General features: G+C 46.7%; 1 protein-coding gene and 1 long non-coding RNA gene across 2 annotated transcripts in view; both read left to right on the top strand.

Annotated features, from left to right (window-relative positions):
• LOC311122218 (uncharacterized protein) overlaps positions 1–3,680 on the top strand; it is a gene marked incomplete at both ends in the record, with an annotated part of 31,825 nt that extends 28,145 nt beyond the window's left edge. The window contains 6 exons of the mRNA XM_084196606.1: positions 1,231–1,554; positions 1,860–1,971; positions 2,411–2,505; positions 2,720–2,760; positions 3,273–3,338; positions 3,537–3,680. Of these exons, the coding sequence (XP_084052732.1) occupies positions 1,231–1,554; positions 1,860–1,971; positions 2,411–2,505; positions 2,720–2,760; positions 3,273–3,338; positions 3,537–3,680 (782 nt within the window). The remainder of the gene's footprint in view (positions 1–1,230; positions 1,555–1,859; positions 1,972–2,410; positions 2,506–2,719; positions 2,761–3,272; positions 3,339–3,536) is intronic.
• A 177-nt stretch (positions 3,681–3,857) lies between these two features.
• Positions 3,858–4,769, top strand: LOC311122219. The gene is made up of 3 exons (XR_014612401.1): positions 3,858–3,904; positions 4,150–4,209; positions 4,607–4,769. It is a non-coding gene; the product is annotated as an uncharacterized lncRNA (long non-coding RNA).
• The last annotated feature ends 16,628 nt before the right edge of the window (positions 4,770–21,397 follow it).

Here is a 21,397-nt window from a genome sequence, read left to right as displayed (position 1 = left end):
AATCTTTGTATCATTAGTGGCCTATGTTCCAGTAGAGGGTAACAGGATAGTAGTGACTCTTTGTCCCAAAGAGCCCTTAGAGAAAGCTGAAAGCTTAAATAAATTACATTGTAGTGACTATGATTTTGGGTTAAACTAGTCCATATGATGCAATAGTTGCTATCTACCACTGAGGGGGCCATGTACACACAAACAGAAGCAGGAAGAGAGTTACAGACAGTGAAGTCTATTAACATTAGGAAGTAGAGTCATTCTGGCTGGTACCTTTGTACTTGACACACATTTGTGCTCAGGTACCATATAATATACCAGGCAGACTGAAACCTTCACATGGCTCTTCATCTCTCCCTCCTCCTCCTCCTCCTCTTCCTCATCCTCTACAGAGTATCAGCAGATATGTGTAACATGTTTCTATAAAGGGCTGAAGTCCAGTGGGTCAATTCACTGTAAACACGGTGTAATAAATCTCAATCATTAACAAGCTGTTTTATAGTGTATAAGCAATGGGATTTTTATCCTGCAGTGCAGATTCTGTTGAATTCCAACCTAAATGTGTTTTGTGTTGATGTGTTCACAGTGAGGTATGTGTCTGTGCAGGCCGGAGGCTCCATCACCATCCCATGTCACTATGATCAGTATTACATAAATCATGTGAAATACTGGTGTAAAGGGTATGATTGGAGTCGTTGCTCCTCTCTAGTACGCAGTGACCATCCTAAGAGCAGTGGTAATGCCTCAATCTCTGATGACATCAACCAGAGAGTCTTCACTGTGACCATGACTGATCTGGAGCCAGAGGACTCTAAGACTTACAGGTGTGTCGTGGAGATCAATGGAGGATCAGATATCAGTATACAATGGTTCTACCTATCTGTCACTCCAGGTAAGATCCCTGCAACTCTTACAATTCAGTAAAGTAGAATAGGTAGTTCTCAGTAATTATGAGACAATCAGAAATAGCCTGCTTCCACAAACTAAATGACTGGTGTTCTCATTTCATTTCCTGGTAACTGGTTCCTTGTCTGGTAACTGGTATCACCATTATTGTTCAAGTTGACCTGAAGAATATTTTATGTTCTCTGTATGTAGATTGTGGTGTAAACTTTGTTTAAACTCCGCTGTGGTCTGTTTTAAAACATTTTCTAAAAATAATATTAATAATAAAATACTTACTAGAAATAAAGTTATGCTGCTGAGTTCTTTCTTTGGTGTCTGTACCTCTGTGTTCAGGTACTCCAGAACTTTATGTGGACCAACAGGAAGTGACTGGAGTTGAAGGAGGGAGTGTCACTGTCCGTTGTTACTATAGTAACTCTGGAGATATAAAGTGGTGCAGGATGGGTGGTGATTGTGTGTCGAATTCTGGGACTTTACATGGAACAGTGACATTAAAGGATATCAGTCTGGCCAACAACAGAACAGTCTTAACAGTGACTATGAGTGGACTGAAGATGGAGAACACTGACTGGTATTGGTGTGAAGTGGGAGAACTAGAGATGCCTGTTCACATCACTGTCAGTCAACAAACTGCAACACAAAACATCACTGCTATCAGTAAGTACTTTCTGTTTGGGTCACAAAAATAGTTTAATATCCATAGTTACTTCACATCAAAATGATGTAATTTTCTTACAGTAGTATCACAATGAAAATATGTATTTATTCCATGATTTACTTCTTGACATAGATGATATTCAGTGAAAATCTGCTACTGTTTTCATAATCCTTGACAGCAGATTCACTTTGTTTCATCGTCTGAAACAAATTGGAATATTGACTATGAAAGTGATGTTGCTATACAACCTGACTATCTGGTATACCAGTAATTTCATTGATGCCATTGTTGTTTTACATCACAGCAAACCAAGCTCCAACCAATCAACAACCCTCTGTCTCTCCAACTGCTGAGCCTGTTCAGACTGACAACACAAGTCAAGGAGCTGAGGGGAACAAGGAGGACGTCCACCAGAGGTTATTATCACTCATTCAGCTGTAATATCCCACATATTATGGCAATTGGCTGATAATATGAACACAAAGAAACATTACAATTTTATCATACACTACAACAGTTAAAGCTAACCAAATACCCTCCCTAAATGCATATAGAGACTGTTAGCACTTCGTCTTGGTAGAACATCTCTGTGGTTGCCTTGTGAGACGTAGCAGCAATGTTGGTGTTATTCTCACTCATTTTGAAGGACAAGTTGCACACTTTAAAAACAACATTATTTGCATAGTAATAATCTCAATAATAATAATGTAAACTTCCACACATGTGAATAGCTAAATAATTGTTCCATTTATCACAACATTGCAAACAACAAATTATCACTTTCACAAATGATACATTTATAATGATCTAATTTTATTGTATTTTTAATTCAAGTTCTTCTATGTAATCCATCAGGTCCATAGATGTGAAAGTCCTACTGATTCCTTGGGGCATGTTGGTGGTGGTGACAGCTGGTATCCTAGTCACATGGAAGATGTGGACAAAGCATAGTAAGTAGTCATTTTATGTGAATATAAAAAAGGAGAATAGTTTAGAAAAATACAAAACGTATTGTCATTGTGAACAACATTATATTGCTTGCTTGTGATTTATCTTGAATGACAGAAAGTATTTAGAGGAATTGTCTATAAGAAATCCATTCAGAGGTATTATTGTACTATAACAAACTCAGAAGTAATTGACATCTCCCTCTCTTTATTCCAGAGGACAATAAGGCCAAGGACCAGACAACTAACAACTCAGTGGTAGGATACACTTATTTTATTATATTATATTATTTTCAACCATCTGCTTTTCTGTTCATGATTTGGGATCATCTACCATTTGACTCTAGTGTTACCTCTTCAGTTGGTTATCAATGAGTTGACATAAAAGGTCCCATATTCTGAACCCAAGGTCTTATAGCACTCAAGACGTTGACAAATTATGTTTAAAAGACAGAGAACAGGAAGTTGTCAGTTCACTAAATATATCTGTGACTGCATCCTATTATATTACAGCATTGCAGCTCATGTCTATTTCTAAACCAATTCTGTGCATTCTTGACATTCACCCAGTGTGCAAAATATGTGTGATACCACAGTTTAATATGCACACATGACTGTAAGTCGCTTTGGATAAAAGCGTCTGCTAAATGGCATATTATTATGTGGTAAAGGAGTTTAGCTCCTCTTGTCAGGCTTATCATGGAAACAAACTGTGATTTAGTTGGTAAATAGACAAGTCCTGTATCTCTTTGCTGTTTATTTCTTTGCAGTCTGCTGACCCTGAGCAGGACATTACATACAGCACAGTGAGCCACTCCAGAGAAACAGCACAGCAGGTACAAACTGAATAAACCTGGTTTAGGTCTGTGGAGATCTTGGACTAATACCAATCACTCCATCTCTGCATGGAGCTAAGGTTCTCTCTCTCTATCTCTCTCCTCTCTGCAGTGTTGAGCTGAGTATCTGAAGTTCCTATACTCTGTCTTCCTTTGCATGTAGCCATGTGTTTCCCTTCTGTCCTGTCCATTTCTAAGAGCCCAAACCCAGACAGCCACCATGACGTGATGTACAGCACTGTGATGCCTGATCAGTTCAGGACAGAACAGAAGGTCAACATATGGCTGCATGCATCGTTGGTCTTAGACAACATTATGGCTGTTACTCATATAACGTCATAGCCTTGGCAAATTTGCATCTGTTTTAGAAAACAATTGTATTTATAAGTAAATTTTTCTGTCTTGGAACAAGCAATAGATAAATGTACACTATAACAATATAACAATACGTTTTTGTTATCTGGGTCTCTCTCTACCAGCAGGCCCCATTTCCTGAAGATGATGATGATGTCACATATAGCACTGTCATCCCCCAGCACAAGGCTCAACTAAAAGTACAGGCCAAGGTAAAGCTGCTCTGTTGATTAGCCACAGCTAGTATTATGTTATCAGAAACAACAGTAGGTGATTGTTTCCTCAGTGTTAATATAGTCATGGTTATGTCACCATTATACCTATAGGCATAATATATCACCTTTATGTCACATATCACAATTACAACTGTCTTTCACAGAGAACTGTGTTTTAAACTGTACTCTCCATTATAACAGAACTGTCCCTGTTCACCTCTCTACCTGTTCCTCCTCTGTAGGCAGCAGAACCAGATGATAATGTGGTCTACAGCTCACTAGCTCTACAGGTGACCACACAGGTCAGTGTTGGTGTCTCCTCTGTCTGTTGTACCAGATGATGCTGATTTCTCAACAAAGATACAGACAACACCACATTGCTATGTGTTGTAAACGTCACTCTTTAATCACACAAATCTTTCTTAGTCTTTTTAGTTTTGCTGCATGAAAAACTGTATAATCACGTTGTGACCAGCTAACCTCATTGTTTTCAGTGTGTATCCATAACATTACAGTGTGGAGTGTGCCTGGGTTTAGGGTGAAGTTGCCCCTAGATGCTGATCTTGGGTCAGAATTTTTTTTAAATCCCACTAAAGGTTAAGGTTAGGATTGGGGGAGGGGAAGCTGATTCTAGATCTCTATCTATTGGAAATGTCACCACAGTGATTGTGACTGAATGTTACACGTTCTCTCCAGCAGAGGGCAGCAGCAGCACAGCAGTGACTGACTGAGTGACCTTGGTGGAGTCCTTATCCTGGAAGGACAGCCCACTCCCCTCTCCTGTGTCACAACATCTATCTGCCTCCAATATGCTTCTGTCATACCTCTTAACCCACGCCAGAAAGACCCCTCTATCCTTTTGTGTCCATAAAATACTGAAGACAGTCTGCTGTGTTTGTTTTCATTGTCACCACATATATGTTATTAGTTATTTTCCATCCACCTTTTACCCTTGTCACTTGTTTTTTACATCATCATCTTATTTCTGTCACCTAATTAATTGTCCTATGCCTGTAACTAATCATGATCAAAAGTATAGATAGTATAGTATAGTAGCTACTATGTATAATAAATACTGTACTGCGATAATAAAATGTACTATACTGTCTATATTGCACAATCTGTCACACCTGATGTGTATTTTTAATGGATTATCAGATAAAATTGAGTTAATCATGAACATATAGTTAACATTCTTTGTGGCTAACTGAATTTGGCCGTTTGTTTTTGTCTCTCTCTTCAAACACAGTGAAGGGAGCAGCACCAGGGTTGAATAGAGTTTGGGCTAGACCTTTGTCTCCTTGGTATCTTCTTGATTGATTACAGCATGAGGGGGTGAGGTTTGTGTAATTTAGGGCCTTGTCATGTTTAAACTAAACATGAGTGTGTGTGCAAGACAGGGGAGCGGGTGATTGGTTGGAGTAATAGTTCAGCCGTCCTCAGGGACAAAGGAAGTGGGCGGAGCAATAAAAGAGCGGGAAAACTGAAGAGGACTATATAAGATGGAGGGAGACCTTAAGGATGTGTGCCCTTCTGCAGACTGGTATCGGCTTTGTTGAAAACTTTAATAAAGTCATTTCTTGATGCAACAAAAACTCTGTAAGACCTTATTTGTAATAAAGTATAGTGGTTATTTTCCACAACACACCCTGATCTGTTTCACCTGTCTTGTGCTTGTCTCCATCCCCCTCCAGGTGTAGCCCATTTTCCCCAGTATCCCCTGTGCATTTCTACCTGTGTTTTCTGTTGGTCTGTTGCCAGTTTGTCTTGTTACGTCAAGCCTACCAGAGTGTTTTTCCCGTACTTCTATTCTCTCTAGTCCCTGTTTTCTAGTTCTCCCGGTTCTGACCTATTCTACCTGTCCTGACTCCGAGCGTGCCTGCTGTCCTGGACATATCTGACTCTGACCTGGTTTACAAACCTCTTCCTGACCTGACCCTGAGCCTGCCTGCCGTTCTCTACCTTATTGACTCTGCCCTGGATTACTGACCTCTGCCTGCCCTTGACCTGTCGTTTGCCTGCCCACTGTTTTGTAATAATCATCTATGATTTGAACTGTTTGCATATGGGTCTTATCCTGATTCCTGATAGTACAAACTGGCTGACCCAGCAGACTCGGACAAGCTCTGCGACGCCGTCTCCTCCCACTGAGCCACCATTGCAAGACACGAGGAGTTACTTCACAACCTTATGGAAGGATTCCAGACCTTGGCTGAACGCCACGGCTGTGCTTGCCATACATTGCCGGAGAAAGTCAGCAGATTGTCTATTAGGCAGCAGCCACTACTTTAATCCCCCAGACTCTCAGCAACCCCGCCACCAGCGGCATTTCTTCCCAGCCTACCACGGTGTCCCGAGAACCATGCTTACCTCCGGAGCGCTATGCTGGAGATTCTGGAACCTGCCAGGCTTTTCTCTCCCAGTACTCCCTCATCTTCTGTTCCGGTTGCCCTCGCACGTCCTCAATTTCCACCTCGCCTCCAAGGAATCCCGGAAATCCCCAAAGTCTACACTTCCGAGTGAATCCGATGTCACCCGAGTTCTCTCAGAAATCACAGAGGGTTGCCGACTCGCCTATGCAACTTGGCAGAGCTAGATTGTCTCCTGCCGAATGGTTACACAGACTGAACACATAGGGCTGTCATTATATTTCTACCTGTCCTGTAAAAAGACCCAGCTCATCAGGAGGTATGAGTACACTGGGGACTCCCTGGCTGCAGGGTGTATCCGTCATTCTGCCTCCCCCGCCGGCACAGGGTTCTTCTTTGTGGAGAAGAAGGACAAAACCTTGCGCCTGCGTATCGACTACCGGGGCCTGAATGACATCACGGTTAAAAAACGTTACCCACTTCACCTCATCGCCTCGGCTTTTGAGTCTCTCCAGGGGGCTACCATCTTCTCCAAGTTGGACCTCCTGAACGCCTACCATCTGGTAAGGATACGGGAAGGGGACGAGTGGAAGACATCCTTTAACACGGCTAGCAGGCACTACGAATACCTTGTTATGCCATTCGGACTGACCAACGCTCCTGCAGTGTTCCAGGCCCTGGTTAACAATGTTCTCTGTGACATGTTGAACCAGTTCGTGTTCGTCTACCTCAATGACATTCTCGTTTTTTCCCGCTTGGCTCAAGAACATGTCCTCCATGTTTTTCAGCACTCACCTCTCCCAAGGTCCCGTTCACGTGGTCTCCAGCTGCAGACCAGGCGTTCTTGGACCTCAAGCACCGATTCACAACCGCCCCCATCCTAATCCATCCGGATCAGTCCCGGCAGTTCGTGTTGGAGGTCGACGCCTTGGACATCAGATTGGGGTCTGTCCTGTCCCAGCATTCGGCCCAAGACCAAATGTTGCATCCCTGCACTTTCCTCTCCCATCGTCTCAACACCACTGAAAGGAATTACGACGCGGGTAACCGAGAATTCTTCACGGTTAAGATGGCATTAGAGGAGTGGAGGCACTGGTTAGAGAGGAAGGAACACCCTTTCATAGTGTGGATGGATCACAAGAACCTGGAATATCTCCACACCGCCAAGCGCCTCAACTCCAGGCAATCTCGACAGGCCCTGCTATTCACTCGGTTCAACTTCACCATCTCCTTCAGCCCGGGATCCAAGAATGTGAAGCCGGATGAGCTTTCATGCCTCTATAGCCCCTCTGCTACACCAACGGATCCTGAGACCACCCTACCCTAACTCTTGTCTCGCGGCTGCATTCGTCTGGGGTATAGAGAACCAGGTCCGTGAGGCGCAGTGTTCCCAGCCTGACCCCGGGGAGGGGGCCCGGTTACCCAGATGTTTGACCCGGACTCTGCCTGTTCCCCATTTCTGGAATGGGCTCATTCCTCCCGACTGGCCAGCCATCCTGGCTCCCGTCGGACCTTGACCTTTGTACGACTACTTTTTTGGTGGCCCACCTTGGTTCATGATGTCTCCATGTTCATCACCGCCTGCACTGTGTGTAATCAGAATAAAATTATAAGGCAAGCTCCGGCTGGCCTCCTTCAACCTCTTCCCGTTCCTCACCGCACCTGGTCCCATATATCCCTGGACTTCGTCAAGGGTCTCCCTCCATCAGATGGCAAAATCACTATCCTCACGTTGGTGGATAGGTTTTCCAAAGCCGCCCACTTCATTCCCCTTCCCAAGTCACCCTCAGCCAAGGAAATGGCCCAGCTCATGGTGCAACATGTCTTCCGGATCCATGGACTTCCGGTGGTCTCCGATCGCGGTCCTCTGTTTTCGTTCTGGTTCTGGAAGGCGTTCTGCAACCTCATTGGGGCATCGGCCAGCCTGTCATCTGTTTTCACCCCCAATCTAACGGCCAGTCGGAGGGAGCCAATCAGGACCTGGAGACGACTCTTCGTTGCCTCGTCTCCGCCAACCCCACCTCCTGGAGCCAGCAACTCGTGTGGGTGGAATACAGTGGGGGGAAAAGTATTTAGTCAGCCACCAATTGTGCAAGTTCTCCCACTTAAAAAGATGAGAGAGGCCTGTAATTTTCATCATAGGTACACGTCAACTATGACAGACAAAATGAGAGAAAAAAAATCCAGAAAATCACATTGTAGGATTTTTTATGAATTTATTTGCAAATTATGGTGGAAAATAAGTATTTGGTCAATAACAAAAGTTTCTCAATACTTTGTTATATACACTTTGTTGGCAATGACACAGGTCAAACATTTTCTGTAAGTCTTCACAAGGTTTTCACATACTGTTGCTGGTATTTTGGCCCATTCCTCCATGCAGATCTCCTCTAGAGCAGTGATGTTTTGGGGCTGTCGCTGGGCAACACGGACTTTCAACTCGGACTTTCAACTGATTTTCTATGGGGTTGAGATCTGGAGACTGGCTAGGCCACTCCAGGACCTTGAAATGCTTCTTACGAAGCCACTCCTTCGTTGCCCGGGCGGTGTGTTTGGGATCATTGTCATGCTGAAAGACCCAGCCACGTTTCATCTTCAATGCCCTTGCTGATGAAAGGAGGTTTTCACTCAAAATCTCACGATACATGGCCCCATTCATTCTTTCCTTTACACGGATCAGTGGTCCTGGTCCCTTTGCAGAAAAACAGCCCCAAAGCATGATGTTTCCACCCCCATGCTTCACAGTAGGTATGGTGTTCTTTGGATGCAACTCAGCATTCTTTGTCCTCCAAACACGACGAGTTTAGTTTTTACCAAAAAGTTCTATTTTGGTTTCATCTGACCATATGACATTCTCCCAATCCTCTTCTGGATCATCCAAATGCACTCTAGCAAACTTCAGACGGGCCTGGAAATGTTCTGGCTTAAGCAGGGGGACACGTCTAGCACTGCAGGATTTGAGTCCCTGGCGGCGTAGTGTGTTACTGATGGTAGGCTTTGTTACTTTGGTCCCAGCTCTCTGCAGGTCATTCACTAGGTCCCCCCATGTGGTTCTGGGATTTTTGCTCTCTGTTCTTGTGATCATTTTGACCCCACGGGGTGAGATCTTGCGTGGAGCCCCAGATCGAGGGAGATTATCAGTGGTCTTGTATGTCTTCCATTTCCTAATAATTGCTCCCACAGTTGATTTCTTCAAACCAAGCTGATTCAGTCTTCCCAGCCTGGTGCAGGTCTACAATTTTGTTTCTGGTGTCCTTTGACAGCTCTTTGGTCTTGGCCATAGTGGAGTTTGGAGTGTGACTGTTTGAGGTTGTGGACAGGTGTCTTTTATACTGATAACAAGTTGAAACAGGTGCCATTAATACAGGTAACGAGTGGAGGACAGAGGAGCCTTTTAAAGAAGAAGTTACAGGTCTGTGGGAGCCAGAAATCTTGCCTGTTTGTAGGTGACCAAATACTTATTTTCCACCATAATTTGCAAATAAATTCATTACAAATCCTACAATGTGATTTTCTGGAGAAAATAAATCTTAATTTGTCTGTCATAGTTGACGTGTACCTATGATGAAAATTACAGGCCTCTCTCATCTTTTTAAGTGGGAGAACTTGCACAATTGGTGGCTGACTAAATACTTTTTTCCCCCACTGTATGCCCGCAACACCCTTCCCTGCTCAGTCACTGGTCTCTCGCCTTTTGGGTGTTCGATGGGATATCAGCCCCCGCTCTTCCCTGAGCAAGAGGACAAGGTCAGCATACCCTCGGCCCAGATGTCCATCCGCCACTGTCGCCGTACCTGGAAGAGAGCCCGGTATGCTCTTCTCAAGACCACCTCCAGGTATGAACGACAGGCGGACCGCCATCGGACCCCGGCTCCCCATTGTCGTCTCGGGCAGAGGGTATGGCTGACCACTCGGGATCTGCCCCTCCGGGTGGAGTTCCGCAAACTTTCCCCCCGTTATATCGGCCCTTTCCCCATCTTTAAGATTCTTAGCCCCGCACCCTCCGTATACATCCCTCTTTTCATGTATCAAGGATTAAACCTCTGTCTCACAGCCCTCTGTCTCCTCTTTCCAGTAAACTAATGGACAACAACACTTAAGCTTCTACTTCCAGCTTATACAAACTATATACATTTTACGGACACAGTATATTTTACAATAGCTCTCTTTTGTTTGTTTTTAGTCCCATCCTTCAGCTACCCTCAACCCATCCTATCTATCTCTGAAGACCATCCAGTTTTGATTTATATTTGCTATATATTTTTCAACTCTGCTGTTTCATAAAGGTTCTGAACCTATATACAAAATCAGAACTGTTTGTGGTCGCCATTGAACATTCACGTGTCCTGGTCTCCGTCTGCCCAAAATAAATTATTAACCCGAGTGGAGAGTCAAAGGACAATTGTGGAGGAGTTCCCGGGGTTCAAACCAAATCTGTTAAAGTACAGGGCAGGGGAATTGATGAACAGTGGGGCATTTATCATATGTTACTGTTTAAGTACCTTAAGTTGGTTTCTGTAAACATTTACTTTGATTAATTTATGGCACCTTTTATTATGTTTTTTAGAATATTTTTAGCAATTTTGAATGTATAGTTTCTTTATTGAATTTGATTGTTTCCGTAGGAGGGGCTATGGCAATTTATAGGCTGGGGTAGAGCTCGTACCGGACCAGGAGTCGCGGGCAGACCATGATAAGCAGATTCCACTAGCTTCCATAGCCACCGAGTCAGATTCCACAGCCACAAAGTCAACATTTTATTTAAGGTTAGGCATAAGGTTAGCAGTGTGGTTAGGTTAGGGTTATGGTTAGGTTTAAAATAGAATTTTAAGAACATCAATTGTAGAAATGGGCGGGGTTTATGACTTTGTGGCTATGGAAGCTAGTGACGACCATGAAATGCTGCATTCACGTGCTGTCACGCCCTGGCTCTGGGGACTCTCGTATGTTGAGCCAGGGTGTTCATTTGTTTATGTTCTAGTTGTTGTATATCTATGTTGGCCAGGGTGACTCCCAATCAGAGACGGCTGTAGCTCGTTGTCTCTGATTGGGAGTCATACTTAGGTAGCCGTTAGGCATTCATTGTTTGTGGTTTCTTGTTCTTATTTTGGTTTGTGTTCAACCGTAGACATCACATTTTCGTCTGTTGTTTTGATCGTGTGATCATTCGGTAATAAATATGTTCACCTTCAACGCTGCGCATTGGTCCTCCTCCTTAGACGATCGTGACAGAAGAAACCACCAGAACTGGACCAAGCAGCCTAGTGAGGAGCAGAGTGGGTGGACTTGGGAACAATGGAGGAAGAGCTTCGACTGGGTCAAGCCAAAGGAGGAGCAGAATGGCTGGAGTTGGAAGCAGGAGAGCGAGAGTTGGGCGAGAACGATAGAGGCCTGGTCCACGGGGAAGAGAGACCCCCAGAAATTTTTTAGGGGGGGGCTCACGACGTCGGGGCAGCAGGAGGCCGCGATAGAGCGGCCCAGCGGGTTGCCAGAGGAGGCCGCCAGGTTACGGGGGCCACTGGTCGAAGAGGGGATGGAGGATGTAGAGGCACGGCGAGAGGTACTGGGGTGTGTTACCAGTCCGGTCCGGCCCGTTCCAGATCCCGGTGTAGGGCCAGTGGTGTGTGTCCCCAGTACGGTCCGGTCTATTCCTGCTCCCCGCACCAAGTCAGTGGTGCGCTTCGTCAGCCCGGCTCGGCCCGTTCCTGCTCCCCGCACCAAGTCAGTGGTGCGCTTCGTCAGCCCGGCTCGGCCCGTTCCTGCTCCCCGCACCAAGTCAGTGGTGCGCTTCGTCAGCCCGGCTCGGCCCGTTCCTGCTCCCCGCACCAAGTCAGTGGTGCGCTTCGTCAGCCCGGCTCGGCCCGTTCCTGCTCCCCGCACCAAGTCAGTGGTGTGCTTCGTCAGCCCAGTCCGGCCTGTCCCTGCTCCACGCACCAAGCCAGGGGTGTGCGTCGTCAGCCTGGTAAGGCCCGTTCCTCCTCCACGCACCAAGCCAGGGGTGCGAGTCGTCAGCCTGGTAAGGCCCGTTCCTCCTCCACGCACCAAGCCAGTGGTGCGCGTCGTCAGCCTGGTAAGGCCCGTTCCTCCTCCACGCACCAAGCCAGGGGTGCGCGTCGTCAGTCCAGCACAACCCGTGCCTGGGTCACCGGTGCCTGGTAAGGTCCCGGTCAACTGCTCCACTGTGGAGCTGAAGCTATCCGCTCCACGAGTGTGCAGTCCAGCTCCGGTCAGCAGGGCCAGACCGGACCAGGGGTACTTTGGGGGTTTAGAGAAGGAGTGGGGGTCAAGTCCGGAGCCGGATCCGCCGCCGAGGCGGAGTGCCCACCCGGTCCCTCCCCTGTTGGGTTTGGTTGGCGCGGTCGGAGTCCGCGCCTTTGGGGGGGGTACTGTCACGCCCTGGCTCTGGGGACTCTCGTATGTTGAACCAGGGTGTTCATTTGTTTATGTTCTAGTTGTTGTATATCTATGTTGGCCAGGGTGACTCCCAATCAGAGACGGCTGTAGCTCGTTGTCTCTGATTGGGAGTCATACTTAGGTAGCCGTTAGGCATTCATTGTTTGTGGTTTCTTGTTCTTATTTTGGTTTGTGTTCAACCGTAGACATCACGTTTTCGTCTGTTGTTTTGATCGTGTGATCATTCGCTAATAAATATGTTCACCTTCAACGCTGCGCATTGGTCCTCCTCCTTAGACGATCGTGACACGTGCTCATCAGAATTTCCTATTTCCTAGTTGTGGTGTCGGAAATACAACTTTGTTTCATTCATGTGCTTTTTTGTGATTTGGTCGGAACAATTCTTCAACTAATAAGAGTTTAGCTAGCTTACTTAACATTGACAATATGGTCAAACTAGCTACATTATACATATTGATGAGGCTGTAGTGGTCAAAAATGTATTTGTTGTCATCCTTTGGTTGAAAAGGTTAAAAGGTCAGTGGTGAAACTTCACAACTCAACAACTCGGGCAGCAACATTTTCTCAAATCCCCTTGTAATTCTGACTTGGAGGGTTTTTCATGTGAAAATTCCCAGTCAGGACTAGGAATTTCAAAGAAATCCGACAGCACGTGAACACGGCAATGAACCTTTGATGCAGAAGCATGTAACGTTTAGAGCCCAAGACATATGGGTATCGACTGAAAGCCAAGTTGAAGTCTAGTCTCGTGTTTTTCAAATTTGTAATTTTTTGGTGTGGTTTTCCTGTTTTTGTCCCGCACTGCAAATATTCCTCACTGGATTCTGGAACTGCAACAACCTTTTTGTCAAATAAACCAATAGTGACACCATACCAGCCACTGCCAACCAACCCTACAGTTTAGCTAAGCAGTCTTTTATCAACATGTAATGCATTGAGTTAACCTGAAATCTGTAGACTTGTGGTACAGCAGCTTCTACTGCTGATTCGCTACCTTACAGGACAATGTGGTTTGGAGCTGTGTCTATGACCAGGGTTTATTTCCTGGACAACGTTTATTGTTTCTATTTCTATTCCTTTCTAGTCTAATTCTTTTTAAGACAGAGAGGGTTCATATCTGGATTTTGGCAAAACACCTTAAAATCACATAGACTGGAAGTCTAATCATGGGTTTACTTTGAAGCTGATTTTTGGTCTGGTCTGTAGAGATATTGGTCTAACTTTATTGGGAACAAATACATCAAGTAAGTACATAAATAAAGAATTGAAATCAATTAATTGGAATAAATCAAATCATATCAATTGTAATGACTGATCCACAGAATGTATTGTTACCAGCCAATCAGGGGTATGTTCACTTTAACAGAAGCAGAATGAGGGGTACAGACAGTGATGTGTATAGGAGTCATTGTCTTTGGTGCCTCGGTCCTTGACACATACATTTGTGTACAGGTACTATAACACAGAAACACAAACCACACATGGCTCTTCATCTCTCCCTCCTCCTCCTCCTCTTCTCCCGACTCTCAGGTAAGGGTAACATGTTTTTATGAAGTGAAAAAGTCTCATGGTTCAGTGCGCTGCTGCTTGAAGTCAGACAAAATATTAGCTAGCCTACATATTCAGCCCACACTCATCCCTGCCATACCAGCCATTTTGTACACTACTCACTCCGACTGTTGTCCTTGTCCACCTGAATGGGTAATTGGTAGACCACCTTATCAGTTGACCAAAAGGACTGAGTCTAAATGTGTTTTCTGTTGCTGTGTCTGCAGGTACCCAGGCAGGGGAGTACGGTGTGTCCACAGTGAGTAAGGTGTCTGTGAAGACAGGAAACTCCATCACCATCCCATGTCGCTATAATCTGAGATACATAGAATATGTCAAATACTGGTGTCAAGGAGATTACTGGAATTCTTGTTCTGCTCTAGTACGCACAGACCAACCAAAGATATCTGGGACGGTGTCAATCTCTGATGATGTCACCCGAAGAATCTTCTCTGTTACCATGACTGATCTGCAGCCAGAGGACTCTGGGTATTACTGGTGTGCTGTGGAGACTACAGGAAGAGATCAACATACATACTTGCACCTGTCAGTTACCACAGGTTAGCTCCCCATACCTCTCCTCAATCACACTGTTTTTTTATTTGTTCAGTATGACACAGCTATGTAGCTATTGATTTGGGGAAGACTGTTTTAAGGCTCTAAATACAATGTATTTACATGGCTATACATATAGGCAGATACAATGTCTGTATGGAGTGTGTTTTCATTGTGGGTATACATTGTTATACTGTGGAGAACAGAAACACTTTATTATGAAGGGTTTCTACATAAGGACTTCATAACACATTCATAAGCCATGCATAATGAAATCAAAATCACAACCAAATGCTGATTTATTAATTATCTTTGAGACATTAAATTGAAATACTGTAGAATTCCATTCTTCCTATTGAAGACCGCTCCTTCTGAGGAGTACCAATATGGCGGACGGTGGCTTCAAAGCCTCTCATTGGCCAATACATAGCATCAGCAATCTAGTGTTTGTATACACTGAGTGTACAAAACATTAGGAACACCTTCCTAATATTGAGTTGCACCCCCTTTTGACCTCAGAACAGCCTCAATTCGTCAGGGCATGGACTCTACAAGGTGTCAAATGTGTTCCACAGAGATGCTGGCCCATGTTGATGTCACGGATACGGCCGAGGCTGCCCCTCCTCCTCGTTCGGGCAGGCTTTGGCGGTCGTCGTCACCGGAGTACTAGCTGCCACCGATCGATGTTTCTGTGTCTCACTAGTTCTGTCTGTATTGTTCACACCTGTTACTCATTAGGCTTATTAGTTTCCCTATATTACCTCTGTTTTCCCTCCTGAGTGTGTGCGTGATTGTTCTTTGTTATGTCGTCTGTTGAGCTGTTGTTTTTGCTCTTCCCTGCGTGGAGGGTTTGCTATATTTACTTGGAGTCGAGTAAAGCCATTTATTCTCAGTTCTGTGTCCTGCGCCTGATTCCGTTTCCCCACTGCACCCAGACGCTGACAGAATCACGCACCCGTTATGGAGTCAGCAGGCACGCCCGATCCCAGCGCTTCGTTGGAGGAACGCATCCACCAGCACGCGACCATGCTGCAGCGACTAGGTTCGGCTCTGGATCAAGTGATCCACACCATGGATCGATGGGAGAGAGTTGGGTTTTCTACACCTCCTCTTTCGCCGATTTCTCTTCCATCAAGATCCTCAAACCCTGGGTCCAGTGGTCTTCGGCTCTCGCTCCAGAGGGAATACGATGGGACAGCTGCCGGGTGTAAGGGTTTCCTGCTCCAGGTGGAACTTTACCTGGCCACCATCCACCCGGCTCCCTCGGGATACGAGAGCGTGTCCGCCCTCATCTCCTGTCTGTCGGGCAGAGCACTGGAATGGGCCAACGCGGAGTGGGGTGGAATAGACGCTGAGTCCGTTCGTTATGAGGACTTTACCCGCCGTTTCCGGGCAGTATTCGATCATCCGCCTGAAGGGAGAGCAGCGGGGGAGCGTCTGTTTCACCTCAGCCAGGGAAGGAGGAGCGCACAGGAATACACCCTGGATTTCAGGACACTGGCAGCCAGCGTGGGATAGAATGAGAGGGCCCTGATTGATCACTACCGATGCAGTGTATGGGAGGATGTTCGTCGGGAGCTGGCCTGCAGGGACACTAATCTTAACCTGGACCAGCTGGTAGATTTGTCGATCCGGCTGGATAACCTGTTGGCTACCCGCGGACGTCCAGATCAGGGTCCGTCCAGTCCATCCCCCAGCACTTCCGATTCCACACCTATGGAGCCTGAGTTTTCCCCACATTCCCAGCATAGGGCGCTCGTAGATTCCGGCGCAGCTGGGAATTTCATGGACAGATTGGTTGCGCATAGATTAGGGATTCCTATATTGCCGTTAGATGTGCCCTTCCCCATACGTGCCCTAGATAGTCGCCCATTAGGGTCAGGTATGGTTAGGGAGGTCACAGCTCCACTTCGGATGGAGACACAGGGGGGTCATGAAGAGAGAATTAGTCTCTTCCTTATTGATACCCCTGCGTTTCCCATGGTGCTGGGCCTTCCCTGGCTAGCCACCCATGACCCCAGTATTTCGTGGCAACAGAGGGCTCTTAAGGGATGGTCACCTCAGTGCTCGGGAAGGTGTGTAGGTGTTTCCGTATGGGGGCAACCATGGTGGAGAGTCCAAACCATGTCTCCCCAATGCACATTCCCTCAGAATATGCCGATTTGGCTCTCGCCTTCTGTAAAAGGAAGGCGACTCAATTACCACCCCATCGACGAGGGGATTGTGCGATAGATCTCCGTGAGGGTGCTGCACTTCCCAGGAGTCACGTGTATCCTCTGTCACAGGAGGAGACGGTGGCTATGGAGACATATGTCACCGAATCTCTGGGACAGGAATACATTCGGCCCTCCACTTCCCCTGCCTCCTCAAGTTTCTTTTTTGTGAAGAAAAAGGATGGAGGTTTACGCCCGTTTATTGACTATCGAGGTCTAAATCAGATAACCGTAAAATACAGCTATCCTCTTCCTCTCATTGCTAGTATGACGGAGTCATTGCACAGGGCACGCATCTTCACAAAATTGGACCTCAGGAGCGCGTACAATCTGATCCGTATCCGGGAGGGGGACGAGTGGAAGACGGCATTTAGTACCACCGCTGGTCACTATGAGTACCTCGTCATGCCGTACGGGTTGATGAATGCTCCCTCAGTCTTTCAATCTTTTGTCGATGAGATTTTCAGGGACCTGCACGGACAGGGTGTAGTGGTGTATATAGATGATATTCTCATATACTCCGCTACACGCGACGAGCATGTGTCCCTGGTGCGCAAGGTGCTTGGTAGACTGTTGGAGCATGACCTGTACGTTAAGGCTGAGAAATGTCTGTTCTTCAGACAGTCCGTCTCCTTCTTAGGATACCGCTTGTCAGAGTCAGGGGTCGAGATGGAGTGTGACCGCATTTCAGCCGTGCGTAATTGGCCGACTCCTACCATGGTAAAGGAGGTGCAGCGATTTTGGGGTTTTGCCAACTACTACCGGAGATTTATCCAGGGCTTTGGCCAGGTAGCAGCTCCCATAACGGTTCGGTGCACCTGCAGTGGTTTTTGGTCAGCTGAAGGCGCTGTTCACCACGGCTCCCGTGCTGGCTCATCCGGATCCATCCTTGCAATTCATAGTCGAGGTGGACGCGTCCGAGGCGGGGATAGGAGCTGTACTGTCTCAGCGCTCGGGTACGCCTCCCAAACTCCGCCCCTGTGCTTTCTTCTCGAAGAAGCTCAGCCCGGCAGAGCAAAACTACGACGTGGGGGATCAGGAGCTGTTAGCTGTTGTGAAAGCTCTTAAGGTGTGGAGACATTGGCTTGAGGGGGCTAAACACCCTTTTCTCATTTTGACTGACCACCGCAATCTGGAGTACATTCGGGCAGCGAGGAGACTGAATCCTCGTCAGGCAAGGTGGGCCATGTTTTTCACGCGTTTTGTGTTCACCCTATCGTATAGACCAGGTTCCCAGAATGCTAAGGCAGACGCTCTGTCCCGGCTATATGACTCAGAGGATCGGACCAGGGAGCCTACTCCCATACTTCCGGCTTCTTGTCTGGTGGCGTCGGTGGTATGGGAGGTTGACGCGGACATCGAGCGGGCGTTACGCACGGAGCCCACTCCCCCCCAGTGTCCAGTGGGTCATGCGTACATTCCGTCAGAGGTTCGCGATCGTTTGATTTATTGGGCTCACACGTCACCTTCTTCTGGCCATCCTGGCATTGGTCGGACAGTGCGCTGTCTTAGTGGGAAGTACTGGTGGCCCACCTTAGCTCAGGATGTGAGGGTTTATGTTTCTTCCTGTTAGGTGTGCGCTCAGTGCAAAGCACCTAGACACCTGCCCAGAGGTAAATTACAACCTCTCCCCGTTCCACAGCGGCCGTGGTCACACCTATCGGTGGACTTTGTTACAGATCTTCCTCCGTCACAGGGTAACACCACGATCCTGGTCGTTGTGGATCGGTTTTCTAAGTCCTGTCGTCTCATTCCTTTGCCCTATAGTGTCTGATCGGGGTCCCCAGTTCACATCGAGGGTCTGGAAGGCATTTATGGACCATCTGGGGGTCTCGGTCAGCCTGACCTCAGGTTTTCACCCCGAGAGTAATGGGCAGGTGGAAAGAGTAAACCAGGATGTGGGTAGGTTTCTGAGGTCGTATTGCCAGGACCGGCAGGGGGATTGGTCAGTTTACATCCCCTGGGCAGAAATGGCACAAAATGCCGGAAGCTGGATTGGCGGTTTGTGGGGCCCTTTAAAGTCCTGAGGAGGTTGAACGAGGTTTGTTATAGGTTAAAGCTCCCCCCTGATTACCGTATTAACCCCTCGTTCCATGTGTCTCTCCTCAGGCCGGTGGTAGCTGGTCCGCTCCAGGAGTCCGAGGTGCGGGAGGTTCCTCCGCCCCCATTGGACATTGAGGGGGCACCGGCGTACTCGGTCCGTTCCATCATGGATTTGAGGCGTCGGGTTGGAGGCCTGCAGTATCTCGTGGAGTGGGAGGGGTACGGTCTGGAGGAACGGAGCTGGGTTCCCAGGAGGGACATCCTCGATCCCTCCTTGTTAAGGGAGTTCCATCGTCGTCATCCGACTCGCCCTGCTCCGCGTCCTCCTGGCCGTCCCCGAGGCCGGTGTCGACGCACGGCTGGAGCCGCGCGTCAGGTGGGGGGTACTGTCACGGATCGGCCGAGGCTGCCCCTTCTCCTCGTTCGGGCAGGCTTCGGCGGTCGTCGTCACCGGAGTACTAGCTGCCACCGATCGATGTTTCTGTGTCTCACTAGTTCTGTCTGTATTGTTCACACCTGTTACTCATTAGGCTTATTAGTTTCCCTATATTACCTCTGTTTTCCCTCCTGAGTGTGTGCGTGATTGTTCTTTGTTACGTCGTCTGTTGAGCTGTTGTTTTTGCTCTTCCCTGCGTGGAGGGTTTGCTATATTTAAATGGAGTCGAGTAAAGCCATTTATTCTCAGTTCTGTGTCCTGCGCCTGATTCCGTTTCCCCACTGCACCCAGACGCTGACAGTTGACTCCAATGCTTCCCACAGTTGTGTGAAGTTGGCTGGATATCCTTTGGGTGGTGGACCATTCTTGATAAACATGGGAAACGGTTGAGCGTGAAAAACCCAGCAGCGTTGCAGTTCTTGACACACTCAAACCGGTGCGCCTGGCACGTACTACCATACCCCGTTCAAAGGCACTTAAATATTTGTTATTGCCCATTCACCCTCTTAATGGCATACATACACAATCCATGTCTCAATTTGCTCAAGGCTTAAAAATCCTTCTTTAACCTGTCTCTTTTCCTTCATCTACACTGATTGAAGCGGATTTAACAAGTGACATTAATAAAGGATACTAGCTTTCACCTGGATTCACCTGGTCAGTCTATGTCATGGAGAGAGCAGGTGATCTTAATGTTTTGTACACTCAGTGTACATCATTTTGTATGATATGACATGCGTTGCTTCTCCCTTGGTGAATTTGTGTCTGTACCTCTGTGTTCAGGTACTCCAGGACTCTATGTGGACCAACAGGAGGTGACTGGAGTTGAAGGAGGGAGTGTCACTGTCTGTTGTCACTATAGTAACACTGTGGCTAAGAAGTGGTTGTGGTGTAAGATGGGTCTCTACTATGTCCCCTTGGTGGGAAGATATGCAGGTCTTTTAGATGGAACATCAGTGACATCACAGCAGACCATTGATAACAACAACAGACACATTTTAACAGTGACTCTGAATGGATTGAATATGGGGGATACTGGCTGGTACTGGTGTTCCACAGGTGACCTACAGATGCCTGTTCACATCACTGTCAATCAACTGACCACAACACAGAGTATCACACCTGCCTCCACCACCACCCCTACCCCCACTTCCACCATCACCATCTCCACTGTCAATCAACTGACCACAACGCAGACTGACACCATCATCAGTAAGTAATGAGAGACCAGTTTTAACCTAATATAGTGAAATTAGTCTTTCAAATTCACAGAATTCAAACTTAAGTCATTTTGCATACATGATACATTGATATATCACGCTGAAATTGTGTCACTTCAACACTAATAAATGAAATACAGAAGCTGTTGAACCTTGACAGAAAAGCTGACCCCTCAAGACATCTCTCTGACCTCACCCACAACTGTAGTTCCTGCTGTGTCCTCTTCCACCTCTCAGGCCCCAGTCAACAACACACACGATGGAGCCCAGGGGTAGGTGAACACTACCACCTCTTTAGTCGGTACTCAATAAGCAAAAAGGTCATTTATTTTAATTATTGGATGAATACATTGTGTTGTTTTAAAATAAAAAAATAAATGCCTTCTGTATGCCTCAGTCTTCAACTAACACTGTCTGGTTGCAATTTGCATAGTGTCATGTCCTCAAAGCAATGTTGTTCTTCTACAGATGGGAAAGAACACTCTTCTACCTTCCGAAAACTGTTAATGCAGTGCTCTTCCTCCTGTGCACCATCATTGCTGTGGTGAAGTTCACGGCAAACCGACTCTGAGGTCAAACAGGATGAGTAGAAACTAGATTTATTTAGCATTTGCAAATTTTTCATTGAGGGATATGTCTTTACCTTCTTCACCTTCTTCTCCTTCTCTAGCTTTATTGGTATATTTAAATTC

Source organism: Coregonus lavaretus, assembly GCF_964263955.1.
Source record: "Coregonus lavaretus genome assembly, contig: HAP1_SCAFFOLD_995, whole genome shotgun sequence".
NCBI classification, from domain to species: domain Eukaryota; kingdom Metazoa; phylum Chordata; class Actinopteri; order Salmoniformes; family Salmonidae; genus Coregonus; species Coregonus lavaretus.
Note: the sequence above shows the minus strand (reverse complement) of the source record. Positions and strands in the feature narration are given on the sequence as shown.